At 28.4% G+C, this 17,695-nt stretch overlaps 5 protein-coding genes across 5 annotated transcripts; 1 reads left to right on the forward strand and 4 right to left on the reverse strand.

The window, feature by feature from the left end:
* Window positions 1–421: 421 nt before the first annotated feature.
* GO595_007965 (dihydropyrimidine dehydrogenase) lies at window positions 422–2,668 on the reverse strand (the record flags this gene model as incomplete). Its single annotated transcript, XM_067921486.1, has 1 exon — window positions 422–2,668. One exon carries the CDS (start codon window positions 2,666–2,668, stop codon window positions 422–424), a length of 2,247 nt encoding a protein of 748 aa, XP_067771799.1.
* Window positions 2,669–5,946: 3,278 nt separating this feature from the next.
* GO595_007966 (DnaJ domain containing protein) lies at window positions 5,947–6,915 on the forward strand (the record flags this gene model as incomplete). The annotated part of the gene is made up of 1 exon (XM_067921487.1): window positions 5,947–6,915. One exon carries the CDS (start codon window positions 5,947–5,949, stop codon window positions 6,913–6,915), a length of 969 nt encoding a protein of 322 aa, XP_067771800.1.
* Window positions 6,916–13,411: 6,496 nt separating this feature from the next.
* On the reverse strand, window positions 13,412–14,371 carry GO595_007967 (tRNA-dihydrouridine(16/17) synthase [NAD(P)(+)]; the record flags this gene model as incomplete). The annotated part of the gene is made up of 1 exon (XM_067921488.1): window positions 13,412–14,371. One exon carries the CDS (start codon window positions 14,369–14,371, stop codon window positions 13,412–13,414), a length of 960 nt encoding a protein of 319 aa, XP_067771801.1.
* Window positions 14,372–14,675: 304 nt separating this feature from the next.
* GO595_007968 (uncharacterized protein) lies at window positions 14,676–16,250 on the reverse strand (the record flags this gene model as incomplete). Its single annotated transcript, XM_067921489.1, has 1 exon — window positions 14,676–16,250. The coding sequence occupies one exon, from the start codon at window positions 16,248–16,250 to the stop codon at window positions 14,676–14,678; it is 1,575 nt and encodes a 524-aa protein (XP_067771802.1).
* Window positions 16,251–16,615: 365 nt separating this feature from the next.
* Window positions 16,616–17,491, reverse strand: GO595_007969 (Clan CA, family C54, ATG4-like cysteine peptidase; the record flags this gene model as incomplete). The annotated part of the gene is made up of 1 exon (XM_067921491.1): window positions 16,616–17,491. The coding sequence occupies one exon, from the start codon at window positions 17,489–17,491 to the stop codon at window positions 16,616–16,618; it is 876 nt and encodes a 291-aa protein (XP_067771803.1).
* Between the last annotated feature and the right edge of the window lie 204 nt (window positions 17,492–17,695).

A 17,695-nucleotide genomic window follows, 5' to 3' on the forward strand; every position in this document is an offset into this window, starting at 1 on the left:
TAGTAAGTTATAATGAACATGAACAAAAGTGTTATTAGGTTTCTTTGTTTTGATGTTTATTTGTGTTCCAAGTGTCTTGTGTTTGACTGTCAAAAGTGTGACCGTTGTTAGATATTTTTTATTACATTATGCAAAATGTTTAGTGATATTGACAACAAAACCCCCTCAGAACAATGATTCTATGCAGTTACTAATTAATTAAGTTTGAACAAATTATTTATAATTTAAGATAATATAATCTTGAGTTAGCTGTCAAGCAAACAATAAAATTCTTTTATTTCAACTTTCCATATAATTTTCCGTTTTTCTTCACATAAAATTTAATGCGGTTATTAAGACAGAATATCATGCTAGCGAGGATATAAATCGCTAAGCATTTCCATAATTCAAGAGATAAAATAAAATGTAAACTTTGTTTACTTCAATGTCCTTGTTTGCTTGCCTCTTTTCTCGGAACAAGTGATATTGCACCTGTTGGACATCTTGACACACACATTCCACACCCCACACATTTATCCAAGTCGACGACGTATTTCCATTTTGCAGGTTCTAAATCAATTGCATCATTAGGACATATAGTACATCTGCCACAACCAATGCATACGTAAGGGTTAGTTAAATTACAAGCAAGTTGTTCGATTTCAATATCTTCAATATCGACAGATGTTTGACCGTTAGATTTTTCAATGTATTCTTTCAATGATTTACACCCATCGTTTGCAATGTAATAAGAAAGTTGAGCGTTCATAAAATCTATTTCTTTACCACCACGTTCAAGTCGACTCGGATCCACTTCAACAAACAATGCGTTATTACTAAGGTAATACAAAGCCATTTTATAATTTTGAATCCCACCACATACAGCGAAACCTTTTGGATATAATTCTTTTTTAATTGGGATCTTTGATTTTTCATCAGAATAAACATTTGAAGATAAGTTACGACGCAATTCAACAACAGCAAATTCATTTTGATTTTCATTAACTTTTGTTATATAAAGAATTGGTAATTTGTATTGACGATCATTTTTCTCAGAATTGAGAATTTGAATCGCATCAAGTTTTGATGTCTCAAGTGATTTCAGGTCATTTTCGAATGATGATGATGTTGCATCCAATTCAGCTATAAGTAAACTTTCTGGATATTCCTCACGTAAGTGCTCAGTCATTTGGAATACTTTTTCGGCTGTTTGTTCGCCATTAAAGATATAATCATCGGACTTCTTATGGAATGATACACAATATTTTGGATCTGATACAACTTTCATTACAAGTCCTCCCCATCCGGATTTGAGCAAATTACGAGCAGCGTTAAGGTTATCAGTTAATGGTGATGCTGCTGCTATTAATGGTGTTGATAACTTCTTATTAAGGAATTCAATGCTAATATCTGCTGGTCTCATATTAGGAGTAAATATTTGTAATGTACTATTCAAGAAATCTGGAATCTCTGGAATCGGCTCTCCCTTAAGATAGCAATCAATTTGATGTGCTACATTCTTACCAGATGCGCATGCTTGAACTGCTGACATTGCTTTTCCACGACTTTGACCTGCTGAAAACTTTGCATTCTCATCGAGCGTTGATGTGAAACCTACAGCTGATACGCAATAATCAATTTCATTCCATTTCTGTTCTGATTCAGGAATTGGATTAAGTTTGCCATCAACACGTATTGTATTTAAGAGGAGTTTTCCATTCTTCTCTTCAATGCTTTGAAGTATCGTGCGTTGGACAATCGAAACGCCGAATGCTTCGACAAGACCTCTTTCATCGGTTGAGAGGGGTGCCTCATCAACTCGGCGACGATAGAGAATTTGAGCGTACGAAGCTCCACTTTTGAGTGCGTGTATCGCGCAGTCAATTGCAACGGCTCCGCAACCGATAATGACGACACTTTTGTCTTTGATTTCCTCGGCACTTTTGAGGAGGAATTTACGAGCTATCGTAGAATGCTCTTTTCCGGGGATACTGAGTTCGTTTTCGACAGCCATACCAACGCAGTAACAAGTTGCGTCGAAGTTAGATTCCATTTCTGATTTGAATTCAGTGTTATATTTAATTTCGATATCACCACAACTAAGTACAAATTTGACATCTTTGTCGATTTGGCCTTTGGAGAAACGTGACTTAGGAATATAGATAAGATCACCACCAGCATATGCTTCTTTCTCGAATATTGTTACGGAATGTCCTTTCATACCAAGGAAGGCAGCGCATGATAAACCTGCTGGGCCTGCGCCAACTACAGCAACCTTTTTGCCTGTGGGTTGATTTGGTTTTGGAAGATAAGATAAAAATTTTGATTTGCCGTTTTCGAAAGCGCGACGAACTATCTCGGCTTGGACGCCCGGGATGTTGATTGCCATGTCGAAGCGACCACGGCTGCAATTTTGCATGCAGAATTTTGTTGGACATATTTGACCACATGTGGCTGATAATGGGTTCATCGAATAAAGGAGAATTGAGGCGAGGTCAAAGTCTGATTGGTTACCTCCGGATGCAACGTGGATGAAATCTCTTGGTGAACAATGGCATGGACAAGATTTAGAGCATGGCTTCTGGAAGCATTGGATACAGCGGTCAATTTGCCCGTCAAATTGGTACTGCGATAGTCCTTTGTAGTCCTTTTTGGGGTTGATGCGACTCGGAAATACGTTTTGGAGCATTGCCCTAAAATTATCGTGGCGGTTATGTCGTTACAAAAATATTGTACGATAAATTTGTAAACAAAACGATCAAATACCGCTGAAAACCGAAGTGGAGACGTTTATTCGGCACTTTTTGATCATTATCATCAGCGGAGGGCGGTTTTGATCATAAAAGTGAAAAGTGACATTTTGTAAACCTCTATCGGTATGACCTAAAGTTTTTTATTGCATCTGCAGACACTTTCATGCAGCCAAATAAAAACATCCATATAAAACGTACATAACTTTAAATGAATTTTCAAAATTTGATCAAAATCTGAATGATGTCGAAGGGGAAACAACAAAAGTTTCTGACTTAATACTCTACAGCTCACTGAAACTTTAGGCAAACATTAACATTGCACTGTTGATATCAAAATGATTCTCTTGGATATAAAACGTATTACAATTTGACAAATGATAGAGAAACCGTTTTGGGCCACCCCAAACTTGAACGTTCAAACAAAAAGTTATTCTCCTTTAGTTACATTCCTGCATATTATTTGTGCATGTCTACTGAAAATGAAACAAAGATTTCACCAGAAATGAAGCTTTTACAATCAATCCATCAAATTATATTTGGGCTAGAATATGATAATATTGAAGCATCATCTCAAACAACGGTTGAATTTTTTGACCAGAATTTTCCCATTACATTTAATCTTGTTATAATACAAAACATTCATACAGCTTATTGTGTGCAATACAAAAATGTTAAAATATATTTAAACTACTTAGAAATAATTGAAGATAAGGAGGGGAAAATATTGAATAAAAATCCGAAAATTATTCGAATGTTAATAGATTCTATAAATAAGGATTTAAATGAATTAAAATATCTATATGCTGACCTTGTAAATTCTGGTGTAATTGAACAAAAACCAGATGATTTCAATATGAAAATATTTAATTCGATTAAAAATTATGATCTTGAAGAAATTATGAAGTATAACAACAATTTAATGAACTTTTTAAATGCTGTACCAATAATATCTATAATCTTACAAAAAGATGATGTTGATAAACTTCAAGAAATATCAACGCATGCAAATTTTGATATTAATCAAAAAATCAAATCGTCTTTTTATGAAAAATGTTTACTTAATAATCCAAATGGTATAACATTAATTGATTATGCAGCATATTTTGGATCAATTAAATGTTTTAAATATTTACTTCTAAATGGTTCTAAAATAGAAAATACAGGTAAATATGCAGTTGCAGGTGGAAACATTGAAATCATTCATTTATGTGAACAAAATCATGCAACATTTAAAGGTTCCTGTGAAGCAGCAATTCAATTTCATCGAAATGACATTTTCCATTACATTTATAAGAAAAATTATCTTGAACCTGATAACATAAATCAAAATTATTTTTTTGATGTACAATTTGAACAGTTAACTGAAGAAGAAGAAGAACAACAAAATAGATTATCTAAGTTAGCTATTAAATGTGTTCAATATAATAATTATGAAATTTTTTTGTTTTTAGAAGAAAATGGTTTAATTATTAATAAAGATATTGTATATAAAACACTAAGAAAAGGAAATTTATATTTGGCAAAATATATTATGAAAGGAAAAGAATTCCCGAATAATTCTTTGGTATATGCTTGCGCATCATCAAATATTGAACTTGTTAATTGTGTTTTTAAAAATTGTGATTTTGATATTAATGGAAAAGATATATATTTGTTAAATTTAAAGTTTTTCCAATATATTTGATGGGATTTATTCGAATTATTTAGTACAGCACTTAAAAAAGTAATATGTAATAATCAATATGATTTAGTTAAATTACTCCTTGAACAAAAAGGAATTGATGTTAATATTCAAGATATTTATTTGTTCCATTTCAAGCTTATTTTGTTAATTTTGGTTTTCAAGAAAAAATTTGGAAATTGTTTAAATTATTTTCAACACCATTAATGTATGCATCTCAATTTGGTCATACGGATATAGTTAAATTACTTCTTGAACATGAAGGAATTGATGTTAATATTCAAAATATTTATTTACTTTATTTAAATTTTATTTTAACAATAAAATATTATATAATTAAATTTAAAATTTATTTATATTATTTAAAACAGCACTTATGATTGCATCTAATAATGGTCACACAGAAATAGTTAAATTACTTCTTAAACAAAAAGGAATTGATGTAAATATTCCAAATATTTATTTATTTTAATTTATATTTATTTTAATCATATGAAATTTCAAAATAATATTTGGAAATTATTCAAATTATTTAGAACAGCACTTCAAATGGCATTTCAACCAGAACACGAAGAAATTATAAAGTTACTTCTTCAGCATGAAGGAATTGATGTCACTACTAAAGATATATATTTTTATCAAACGAATTTTATTTAAAAAGTTTAATGCCTTCAATTTTTTATTAATATATATTTTAATAATATTGTACAATACTTATGTCAGCAGTCAAACATGGTAGTTATGAAATGGTTAAATTACTTCTTGAACAAGAAGGAATTGATATTAATGCTAAAGATATTTATTTGTTTAATTTAATATTTATTTTAATAATTTGATATTTATTTTAATAATTTGATATTTCAAAATAATATTTGGAAATTATTGAAATTATTTAAAACGGCTCTTATCATTGCATCTGCAAATGGCAATATTGAAATAGTTAAATTACTTATTGAACAAGAAGGTATTGATATTAATGCTAAAGATAATGATGGATTCTCAGCAATTATCAATGCAGCTAAATTTGGGAAAAAAGAAATTATTGATGTGCTTAAAGAAATAAAAGGAATTGAATATGACGAACAAAAAATAAAAGAACAATGGGGAAATGAAAATTAGTGAAGAAGAGTCAAAGAAATGTTAACGAATGGTGAAAAAGAAGAAGAAAATGATCCATATAAAGCTGAAATGATGCCACCTAATGTTGCTTCGTTCTTTCAGAATTTTTCCCAAAAAGATAATTCTTGAGTTTTGGTATAGATTTTATTTTCAGATACAAAAATTATTTGTTTATTCAATAATCCGGTAAAAATAATTCACAATACAAATTTAATGATTTAGATTAAGGTTTATGCATAAATACAAATATTTTAAATTGAATTTCATTTTGGCATTTTTAGTAACATCTTTCAATTTTTGAATCGGTTATTTAAATTTTGGCAAATTTTATGTAAATTACTTAAATATTTGAATTGTTATTTGTCTGACCACTTATTCCAGCAAAAGAAAAAACATAACAAATTTTGTAATCTGATGGGAAAAGATTATTATAAAATACTTGGTGTTGAGAGAAATGCAAATAAAGATCAGTTAAAAAAAGCTTACCGTAAGCTTGCAATGAGGTGGCATCCAGATAAAAACCCAAATAATCAAGAAGAAGCACAAGCAAAATTCCAAGAAATATCTGAAGCATACGACGTACTTAGCGATCCAAAGAAACGTCAGGTTTATGATAAATATGGTGAAGAAGGCTTAAAAGGTGATGTTAATCCAGAACACTATACATTTAATTCTAGAAATGCAGATGAAATATTTAGGTCATTTTTCGATGATGATTTCTTTGGTCCTATGGGACATCCATTTTTCAATAATGATTTCTTTAATATGGGCGGATTTCATTCTCGAATGCCAGGTAGCAATTTTTCATTTTACTCAAATCGTCCACCACCAAAACCAGACCCTATGGTAGTAAATGTTTATTGTACTTTAGAACAATTATATACTGGAACAACCAAAAACATTCGTGTTACTCGCCGAATCAATGGTAGCGATGACGAGAAAATGTATAAAATCGAAATCGAACCAGGCTATCTCGAAGGTACAAAAATCAAATATGAAAATGAAGGTGATCAATATAATGGCCAACAACCTCAAGACCTTGTTTTTGTTATCAAGCAGCTCAGACACAACACATTTATTCGTGACAAAGCTGATTTAATTGTGGATAAGAAAATCTCAATTTGCGATGCTTTAACTGGGTTCGATATTACTCAAAAATGCATTGACGGAGAAGAGATAGAGTTTTCAGTGGATGAAGTTGTCACTCCTGGAAAAGAGATAAGGATTCCTGGAAAAGGAATGCCGAAAAGGAAAGAAAACGGATATGGTGATATGGTGTTCAGGTTCAGCATCGAATTTCCAAAGACTCTGTCAGATGATGCAAAAGATTTAATTAGAGCTGGATTTTCATTAGATATGGAACCACAACAAAATCCTAATTAACTTTAAGTACAGCATTAATTTTGATTATGAAATGAATAAATAATAATTAGAAATAAGAAAAATTATTTGCTAAGATACACTTTTCAATAAAGTAGTGAAAATGTGAGCTGTTTATAAATGGATTAAAATTTCAATCGGCTTTAGTGGAGTTCAAAAAGAATATAAAAACGCAGGTTTTTTAATATGAAATAGCTGTTATAACGGTTTAATTTGTTCAATTTATATTTAGGAACAAAACTTTATATTTTTTGTTCTTGAGTAATGCTTGATGAATCTTACGATAAAACACGTATCAGTGAAGCTCCTCTAGAAAGTAAAAATGAGGAATATGCTAATATTGAATTACTGATTTCACTTAATCGAATCATATTTAACTTAAAAGTGGAAAATCTTGAACTATCTGTGCAGCAAACTATATCTTTATTTGATATAAATTTTCCACTTTCATTCAATTTTATTATTTGTAAACTTATATATTTTGCATTTTCCGCTCAAAAAAATGAATTTGATATATATTTAAATTATTTTGAAATACTTCAAGCAAAAGAAGAACAAATTATTAATATGAATTCAAAGATCACTGATATTTTTCTTGAATGCATCATCAAATTCTATTCAAAAGAATCATTTTATTTAATAGAGAAATTAATAGAGAAAAATTTAATTGATATAAATGTTATTGATGAAATGAAAACAAATTATTTTGCACATCATCGAAAAGAAAATAATCCTATTCATGATAATTATTTTATTGAATTTTTTGCAAATTATGAACAATTATCAAAGAATGATTGGGAACTTCATAAGAAATATATTGAAGAAGGAATTAACCAAAATGAAATTGCACAAATAATTCGTAATGATGAAATTGATAAACTTCAAGAAATATCATCACAAACAAATTTTGATTTTAATCAAAGAATTAAACCATCGCTTTACGAAAGATGTTCATTTATAGATCAACGTGATGTTACATTAATTGATTATGCAGCATTTTTTGGATCGGTTCAATGTTTTAAATACTTATTATTAAATGGTTCTAAATTGGATAATGTAGGTAAATATGCAATCACTGGAGAAAACCCTGAAATCATTCATTTATGTGAGCAAAATCATGCATCGTTTGAAGGTGCGCATGAAGCAGCAATTATGTTTCATAAAAATGATATTTTTCGTTATATTTACGAAAATGAATTAGAGGGAAATAAGATACGATTTACTTTGGTTGATGAAAAATATAATGATAATAAAATGTTAACAAATGAATTAAAATTGATTGGTTTAGCAAAAGTTTGTATATTATGTTATAATTTTGAGCTTTTATCATATATAGAAAAAGAAAATTTAAAAATCAATGATTCCGTCATTAATTATGCAGCAAAAACAGGAAATTTGTTTCTCGTCAAATATTTTCTCCAAAAATGTCAAGTCCCGAAAAATATCCTATGTTTCTCATCAGAATCAGATAATTTTGAACTTGTTGAATATGTTCTTCAACACATAGAAATTGATATTAACGCTCAAAATGTTTTTTTGATTGATATAATATTTTTTGGATTAATTTCAAGTTTTATATTATTTTTTGGAATTTATTTTATTTATGTGATACAGCTCTAATGATATTAGCTAAAAATAATAACATTAAAACTATTAAATTACTTCTTCAACATAAAGGAATTGATTTGAATTTATTTAATATTTATTTGTTATATTTAATTTTTGTTTTGAGAATTCGAAGTTTTGAAATAATATTTGGAAATTATTTAAAATTTATGAAAATTTACTTATTTTATCTTCTTCAAATGGCAATACAGAAATAGTTAAATTACTTCTCGAATATGAAGGAATTAAAGTTAACAACAAAGATATTTGTTTGCTTTATTTTGGATTTATTTTAATAATTTAATATTTCAAAATAATATTTGGAAATTCTTTAAATTATTTAATACAGCACTTATTTCAGCATCTTCAGGTGGTCACACAGAAATTGTTAAATTACTTCTTGAACAAAAAGGAATTGAGGTTAATACTAAAAATATTTATTTGTTTTATTTAAAATTTATTTTATTAATTTAATATTTCAAAATAATATTTGGAAATTCTTTAATATATTTAATACTGCACTTATTTATGCATCTTCAGGTGGTCACACAGAAATTGTTAAATTACTTCTTGAACAAGAGGGAATTGATGTTAATGCTAAAAATATTTTTTTGTTTTATTTAAAATTTATTTTAATAATTTGGTATTTCAAAATAATATTTGGAAATTATTTAAAATACTTAAAACAGCACTTATGAAAGCATCTTTAAATGGTCATACAGAAATTGCTAAATTACTTCTTGAACAAAAAGGTATTGATATAAATGGTAAAGATATTAATTTGTTTTAGTTAAAATTTATTTTAATAATTTTGGATTTCAAAATAATATTTGGAATTGGAGTCAATTATTTGAAACACCACTTATTCTTGCAACTATTAATAATTACATAGAAATAGTTAAATTACTTCTTGAAAAGGAAGGAATTGATGTTAATTCTATAAATATTTATTTGGATAATATGATATTTTTAAATCAGATTCAATGTTATAAATAAATATATAAAGTTTATTCAGAATATTGTGGAGTGCTCTTATATTTTCATGTCATCGTGGTTTTCAAGAAATTGTTAAATTACTTCTTGAACAAGAACAAATTAATGTTAATTTACATGATATTTATTTGATTTATTTATGATTTATTTTAATAATTTTATATTTTAAATTAAGGTTTGGACTTTCATTGGATGATTTAATACAGCACTTATTTATGCATCTGAAAATGGTCATAAGGAAGTTGTTAAATTACTTCTTGAAAAAAAAGGAATCGATGTTAATGTTAAAAATATTTTTTTGTTCGACTTAACGTTTATTTGGATAATACAATATTTATAAATAAGATTTGATAATTATTTAATTTATTTGAAACAGCATTTGTGAAGGCATTACAAAATAATGATGAAGAGATAATGAAATTACTAAAAGACCATGAAGGATTTGAAATTGATGAGAATGATGTTATTATATATAATTTGGAATACAAAACAATGCACAGCAATAATTAGAAAATCTTGATTTTTGAATAAAATATATTTATTATTTTTTTATGAATTTAAAAATAAAAAATTTTATGTTGAAATTGAATTGAAAATATTTCAATATTTTAAAAATGTGTCTAAATTTTACTATTAATAATAATATTTGTTATAACAGAATGATAAAAAATATTTATGCAAAACATATTAATGATTATGTAATCATAATATAATATTGTTAAAAAACTCATTTCAACTATTTAAGGACTTCTTGATTTAAGTAAGCACTTTTGCGTAAAATTATTGTCATTGTAGAAGTTATTTAATCGGGTTTGGCGATTAAGTTTTTATGGGAGGCATAATAAGTAAGGATGAGCTAAAGCAAGCCTCACCTGATTTCCACCTATCTAAAAAATACTGGATTACATCGCAGATTCTAAAATCAATCGAAGAAATCATTTTTAATTTAAATGAAGAAAATATTAAAGAATCTGTCAAATCTATTGTGAAACTTATCAATAATAATGATTCATTCTTCTTTAATATTATTGTTAAGTTAATATTTTTATCATTTACTTCGCAAATGAAAGATTTTAATACATATAATATCTTCATAAAAGAAGTTGAAAATAAAGTACGTAATAGTGAAAACATTCATTTAATTGATTTACTTGTACAATATCTAATTAATAAAAATAAACAAGAATCATATTATATTATAGAGAAATTAATTAAATTAAATTTAATCACATCAGATATCATCAAACATAAAAACACGTTTTATTTTTCTCATTTTATGTCGAATGAAGAGATTGCTAACTCAAAAACAAATCCAAAAATTCCATTTTGGAACTATTTCATTAAAAATTATGAAGAACTTTCAAAGAATGATTGGGAACTTCATAAGAAATTAATCCAAGAAGGACATAATCCGAATGAAATTGCGAAAATTATTCGAAATGATGAAATAGAAAAACTTCAAGAAATATCATCACAAAATAATTTCGATTTTAATCAAACAGTTGAACCATCACTTTATGAAAGATGTTCATTTATTAATCATAAAAATGTTACATTAATTGATTATGCAGCATTTTTTTCATCAGTCAAATGTTTTAAATATTTACTTATAAATGGTGCAAATGTAAGTAGCACAGGTAAATATGCAGTTGTAGGTGGAAATGAAGAAATTATTCATATATGTGAACAAAATAATTCATCATTTGAAGGTGCATATGAAACAGCAATTATGTTTCATCGAAATGATATCTTTAAATATCTTTATGAAAATAACATAGATAGGCATAATGACGCCAAACAAATTTTAGTGTTTTTGAAAAAAGATCTGATAAATATTCGTATATTTTGCTTTCTACTTGAACAAAGGAATATAGAAATTAATTTTAAAGATAATTCCTTATAATATTTAATTTTCATTTTAATAATTTAATATTTTAAATATATTTTTGGAAATTGTTCATAAAATTTCAAACTTTTCTTATATTAGCATCTAAATGTGATCGCATTGATATTGTTAAATTGCTTCTTATTCTCGATGGAATTGATGTTAATTCTAAAGATCTTTTTTTATATTATTTAAAATTTATTTTAATAATTTAAAATTTTAAAGTAATATTTGGGAATTATTCAAATTAATTAATACAGCACTTATGATAGCATCTGAGCAAAATCACATAGAAATTGTTAAATTACTTCTTGAACAAGAGGGAATTGATATTAATGCTGATAATATTTAATTATTTCATTTAGAATATATTTTAATAATTTCATATTTCAAAATAATATTTGGACATTATTTAAATTATTTAATACAGCACTTATTTCAGCATCTGAAAATGGTTATACAGAAATTGTTAAATTACTTCTTGAACAAAAAGGAATTGATGTTAATGCTAAAAATATTTGTTTGTTAAACTTAATATATATTATAATTGTGTAAAAATTCAATGTAATATTTGGAATTTATTTTAATTATTCGAAACATCACTTATAAAATCATCTTATTTTAGTCATATAAAAATAATTAAATTACTTCTTGAAAAAGAAGAAATTGATATTAATGCTAAAGATATTTAATTATCTTATTTAAAATTCATTTAAATAATTTGATACTTTAAAATATAATATGGAAATTATTTGGATTATTTAATACAGCACTCATGAAAGCAACTTCAAGAGGTCATATAGAAATAGCTGCATTACTTTTAAAGCGCAAAGAAATTGATATTAATATTAAAGATAATTATTTATTTTGTTTAATGTTTATATTAATAATTTGATGTTTCAAAATAATATTTGGAAATCACATGAAATACTTAAAACATTACTTATATGTGCATCTGAGTATAGTAAAATTGAAATATTTACATTAATTCTTGAACACAAAGGAATAGATATTAATGCTAAAGACATTTAAACATTTTATATAAGATAAAATTTAAATATTTTATACATCAAAATAATATATGGAAATTATACAATAATTTTAGAACGGCACTCATATGGGCATCTTTAAAAGGAAATTTAAAAATAGTTAAATTACTTCTTGAACAAAAAGGAATTGATGTTAATGTTAAAGATATTTATTTGTTTTACATAAAATTTATATTATTAATATTGGATACCAAAATAATACTTGGAAATTGCTATAATTATTTAATACAGCACTTATGGAAGCATCTGGAAATGGTCATACAGAAATAGTTAAATTACTTCTCAAACATGAAAGTATTGATATTAATGCTAAAAATATTTAATATATTCAATCAAATTTTTTTTTAATTATATAGTCTTTCTAAGAAATATTTGGAAATTGCTTAAATTATATAATACTGCTCTTGGATGCGCACGTATTTATGGTTATTCAGAAACAGCTGAAATACTTAAGCAGGAAGAAATTGTGAATTAATAAGGTATTGTTTGAATAAAATAAAAATAAAAATTTTTTCATTCTTAAACATATATTATTCTTTAAAATACTAATTGGTTGTTGAATTAACACTGCTGCTGTTGTTAATTTGACGTTAACATAACGCTTTGTTTTTACATTATTTTTTCTTTTGAATAATCAATAATTAGTCGGGTATAAAACAAAAGATAAAAAACGTTCCTTATAAATCGATGGATTTGTTTACTAAATCACACAGGCACATTACCTAAAAAACAGTGATGGTGTAAAAAAAAATGCTTTAGCACAATAAAAAAGTTTAAACATTAATATTTTTTTTATATGTTAGAACCATGATATAATCAAAAAATAAGAACAACGAAAGACAATTTTTACAATGCTAACACTCGAAAAAAGCTATAATGAGTTTAATATGTCATGTTATACTAATTTCTCCATTTGGATATTGACTTGACATAATAATTTTTTTTATTAAAATCACAACATCTGTTTCTATTTACAAGTACAATCATTTTGGAGTGCGTCGATAAATGTTTCCAATTCTTCAGGTGTTCTGCATCTTGCAAGATTACCTCTTTTTACACCATCTTCGCCCAGTTCCTTGTCAAATATGTAGAACATATGTCTCCTTGTTGCGTCGAAGTTTCCTCCGAACTCTTTGTAAAGAGAAATATATTCGCGAGCAACATCGAAACCATTGAGATTAGCATCTTTATCAAAAAGAACGGGATTTTTAAGAAGCGCTTGAGCTACCATAGCCCCAGCAGCGCCTGTTTTTTTGATTATTTCTTCCGCTTCTTCTGGCGATTTGATTCCTCCATTTGCAATGACCGGAATTCCAACGCTTTTAACAATTTCTCGGATGCATTGAACATTAACATCGCCATTTTTGTCTTGTTCTGTGTTCCGACCATGTACTGTAATGAGTTTTACTCCGACTGATTCTAATTGTTTTGCAAATTCAACTGTAGATTCAATATTGTCATCAATCATTCGGATCTTAGCAAATAATGGAACGCATATTTCCGATGAAAGAGTTTTAATGAGTTTAAGAACATTGATTCTTTTTTCATTAGTATCAACCATAAAATAACCAAATCGCCCTCTTTTAGCGACTTTCTGACAACACCCGAGATTAATGTCTATTGCACAACATCGAGTTGAAATTGATTTAGCTGTACCAATGAGATCTGATTCAATTGAACCAGAAATTTGAGCTACAAGTGGCTTATCACATTCTGCTGTCCTCATTACAGATTCACGAAATTTTTTGCTCATGTTCCATTGATTTGCATTGATCATTCCCGTCCAACATATATTAACTTTATGACGACGGACTAGAATTCGGAAAGGAAGGTCGCCCAATTCAACCATTGGTGCAAGGCAAATTGGGTTTGAACCAAATTGGCTCCAAAAATCCCATGCTTCCTTGTTTTTTTGAGTCTCCTCCATTGGGATCAGAACGACACTTTTCCTCCATAAACGTTCTCATGTTATTCAAACCTTTTTATGCGTAAAAATCCAAAATTGGTCCAAATAAAGATGTCTTTCGTATATGAAATAACACGTTTGAATTCCAACCTTATATTTTTGTAAGTAACAATTCTTTCTTATGACACAAAAAATGATTTAAAATTCAAATCAAATCTTTTGCGAAACAAAATTTGATTACATTTCCAGTCAAAACATATCGAAAATGTTGGTTTTTATACATAACAAAAAAGGAAAAAACCTTTTTGTCAACAACATATTAATCTCAATGCAAACCCAAAGGATCTGACTGCTCTTCCACCCATTGATTCCTCAGCTCTGTTGCTTTCTTCTTCAGCTGCACCGGGTCTATAGCCATTATCTGTGTTATGAGCCCTTCCAAGTACGTCATAGAGAACTGCAGCTGTGGATCGTTCGCAACGTGTTCATTAAATGAACACGTATACAATGCGACTTGCATCCATTCATCGACCCCGAATGTGAACACACATATCATTAAAATAGGAAACAAACTATCGAAATCAATTTCAACATCTTCTGGTCGAGTTCCACTTTTAACCAAAACTCGTTGCATACATTGGGCCGCTTCTTGAATAGCATCCCAATATACACTCGCTATCTCAAAAGGATTGGTTAATATCATCATTTCAAAGATTTTGTCAACCGCCGGTTTAAACGGCCACTCGAGACCGTTTAAAACCGAAAATGGCGTAAATGCAAACTCTTGATCAATGAGGTTGGAGCCGATGCAGGCAGGGAAGAAGTCTTCAACATGGGGAAGGCCAACGGACTTTCCAATTCCGAATGGATATGGCTTTACTTGCCAGCCAATGTCAAACATAAGTTGTTCAATACGAGAAAACTCATTAGGATTTTCAATAAGGTGGTCAATAATAGAAGAAACATCGCTATATGTAAGGAATGGAACCTTCTCTCTAAACTTCATGATGATATTACCAGTCTTAGTTTGGGGATATAGAAGATTGAAATACCAATCACCGGTTCCAGGCTTCTGTGGTTCAAGCTTCTTCAGGTGTTGCTTAATGATTCTGATTTGCTTTGTGATTTTTTTGATTTTTGGATTTGATTCAATTTTTCGATCTGTCATCAAAACCAAATTTTCGAATCTGTCAATGCATACTTTGGGCATAGTTTTGGAGTTCTGTTTAATGGAGTTGAGAAAATCGATAAATGCTACCATTCTTTCCATACTTGATCGATATAATTTTGATGAGAGTTCTTTCAGTTTGGCCTTTTTGTTGTAATAGATAACCATAAGAGCGCCATTTCGACGAATCTTTTCAATGCCTTTGTAATGAAAGGATTGTAGCTGGGAAATAATTGCTTGAACATTCTTCATTTCATCTGCTCTCTGCAAAACGCATGTGTCCATGCTGACCTTTGTGTCATTGACATGTGTATTTAATCTGTCTATAATCTGTTGGAAAAGTTTAGCTCTTGCTTCGCAAATTGCAGGCGTAAGATCTGCTTTTTGATTGCTTGGAGTTTCTTCAATAAACGAACGGAAACCATTAACATCTTTGTCGTTTGTTTCTGTTGAAACTTTAGAAGGAGAAGAAAATGAAGTTAATGAAAATGCATCAGAAATTGTTTGTGGTTTGTCTTGTGAAAATTCATTTTCTAACTCTTTTTCTACGTCAAGAGACAAACGATGCAATGTGTTTTGATTAAATTTACGTTTTCCTTTTATGATTTTGTATAAGCCAACTATTGGCTTTTTATCTGAAGTTTTGTGGATTTTTATTGTTTTTGATTTCTCATGTTTGATGTCCACTTCTTGGACATGTGTCACAAGACCTAATGGATCATCATCGCTCATCAAACAGATTAAACTGCCGTCAGAAAACGGTTTTAGCAGAAACGATCAGAAGAAAGACAAAACTTTACACCAGAAGAACTTGTTAAATTTCATTTTAATTAAAGAATATGTTAAATCATTAGGTTTGCCCAACAAATGTCACCATATGTTCTTATGTAATTGATGCTAGATTTAGAAAAAAGTTAAATTTTTCTTCAGGCCAAGTTTTCTGCCAAAAAAATAAGTAAAGCTTTGAATTAATTCAATGCCAGTTTTACCTGTCAATGGCTTTCATAATTATTTAAGCATAAAGACATTAAAACATTAAAAAATATCAATATTTTTTATTTTTAACAAACCTCGTACAACTTCTAACATATTATATGTTAGGAATTAGAACTTTTATCCAATTCATCAATATCGATGATTTGATTTGCAAGTTCATTTTGTTGCTGTGATAACAAATGAAGTGGCGTGGGATCACATGTTAATAAAATCATGAGCATATCCCTTAAGTCTTCTTGATTTTCAACCATAAACCCTATGAGTATTGAGGGGTTAAGGTTCTTCCCTTTCATTTTTTTAGGTGGCAACTCGAAGAAAGACTTTGCATCTTCTAGGTTTATAGCTGCTACTTTAGTAACATGCGGATCAAAATAAATGAAATCATCTCCTTCAAAACCAACAATGTAATATGCTGAATTTTTCTTGCCGCTAACAAAACCAAGGCTTCCCTTAGTGCATAGGCATGCTTTTAAGAAAGTGGTCATTTGTAGATCAATTGTATTCAGACCAAATAATCCTGGAATCATTAAAAGTAATGGATACTGAACACCTTCTAAATCTAGTTCTTGAATTAAGAAGTCTCGAATTATGACGACTGATAAATTAAATCTTTTCATGATTGTTGATATTGAATTAGCAACTGTAGATGGTTTGGCCCAATTCCCAACTCCTATACCAAATGGGACAGCACATTGTGCTAGATTTTGAATTGAAAATGGGGAATCAAAAGAATCTAAAAATAATTCGTATGTAGTTAATTGGCCAAATTTTGAATTGAAAATCTGAGGGAACTTGTTCTTGAACAATATGAAGTATTGAGCTAGAATTCCTTGAGCTGAACGATAGCAGCATCCCCAATTTGTATCAGAATTATATCTACCTACTTTTTGGAAGTTCTTGCGATAACAAAACCTTGGAATATGCTTGAATGCATCCAAGTTTTTACTATTATCCAAATGCGTTTGTATAAGATTCATTCTGATACTTTTGCAAAGATTTCCAATTGAATTAACCGTCTGTGCACAGAAAAAAATTCGTTTATAATTTTATGCGGTCCAAAACTATATGTTTTAGGATCTATGGAATCCAAGAACTCTTTAGGAAAATGCCAACGAAGATCACACTTTAGGAATTTTATGAAAATACAATTAAATTTCATAAAATTTCAAATTGTTCTTTTT

This window comes from Histomonas meleagridis, assembly GCF_020186115.1.
Source record: "Histomonas meleagridis strain 2922-C6/04-10x chromosome Unknown contig_6, whole genome shotgun sequence".
Classification (NCBI taxonomy): domain Eukaryota; phylum Parabasalia; order Tritrichomonadida; family Dientamoebidae; genus Histomonas; species Histomonas meleagridis.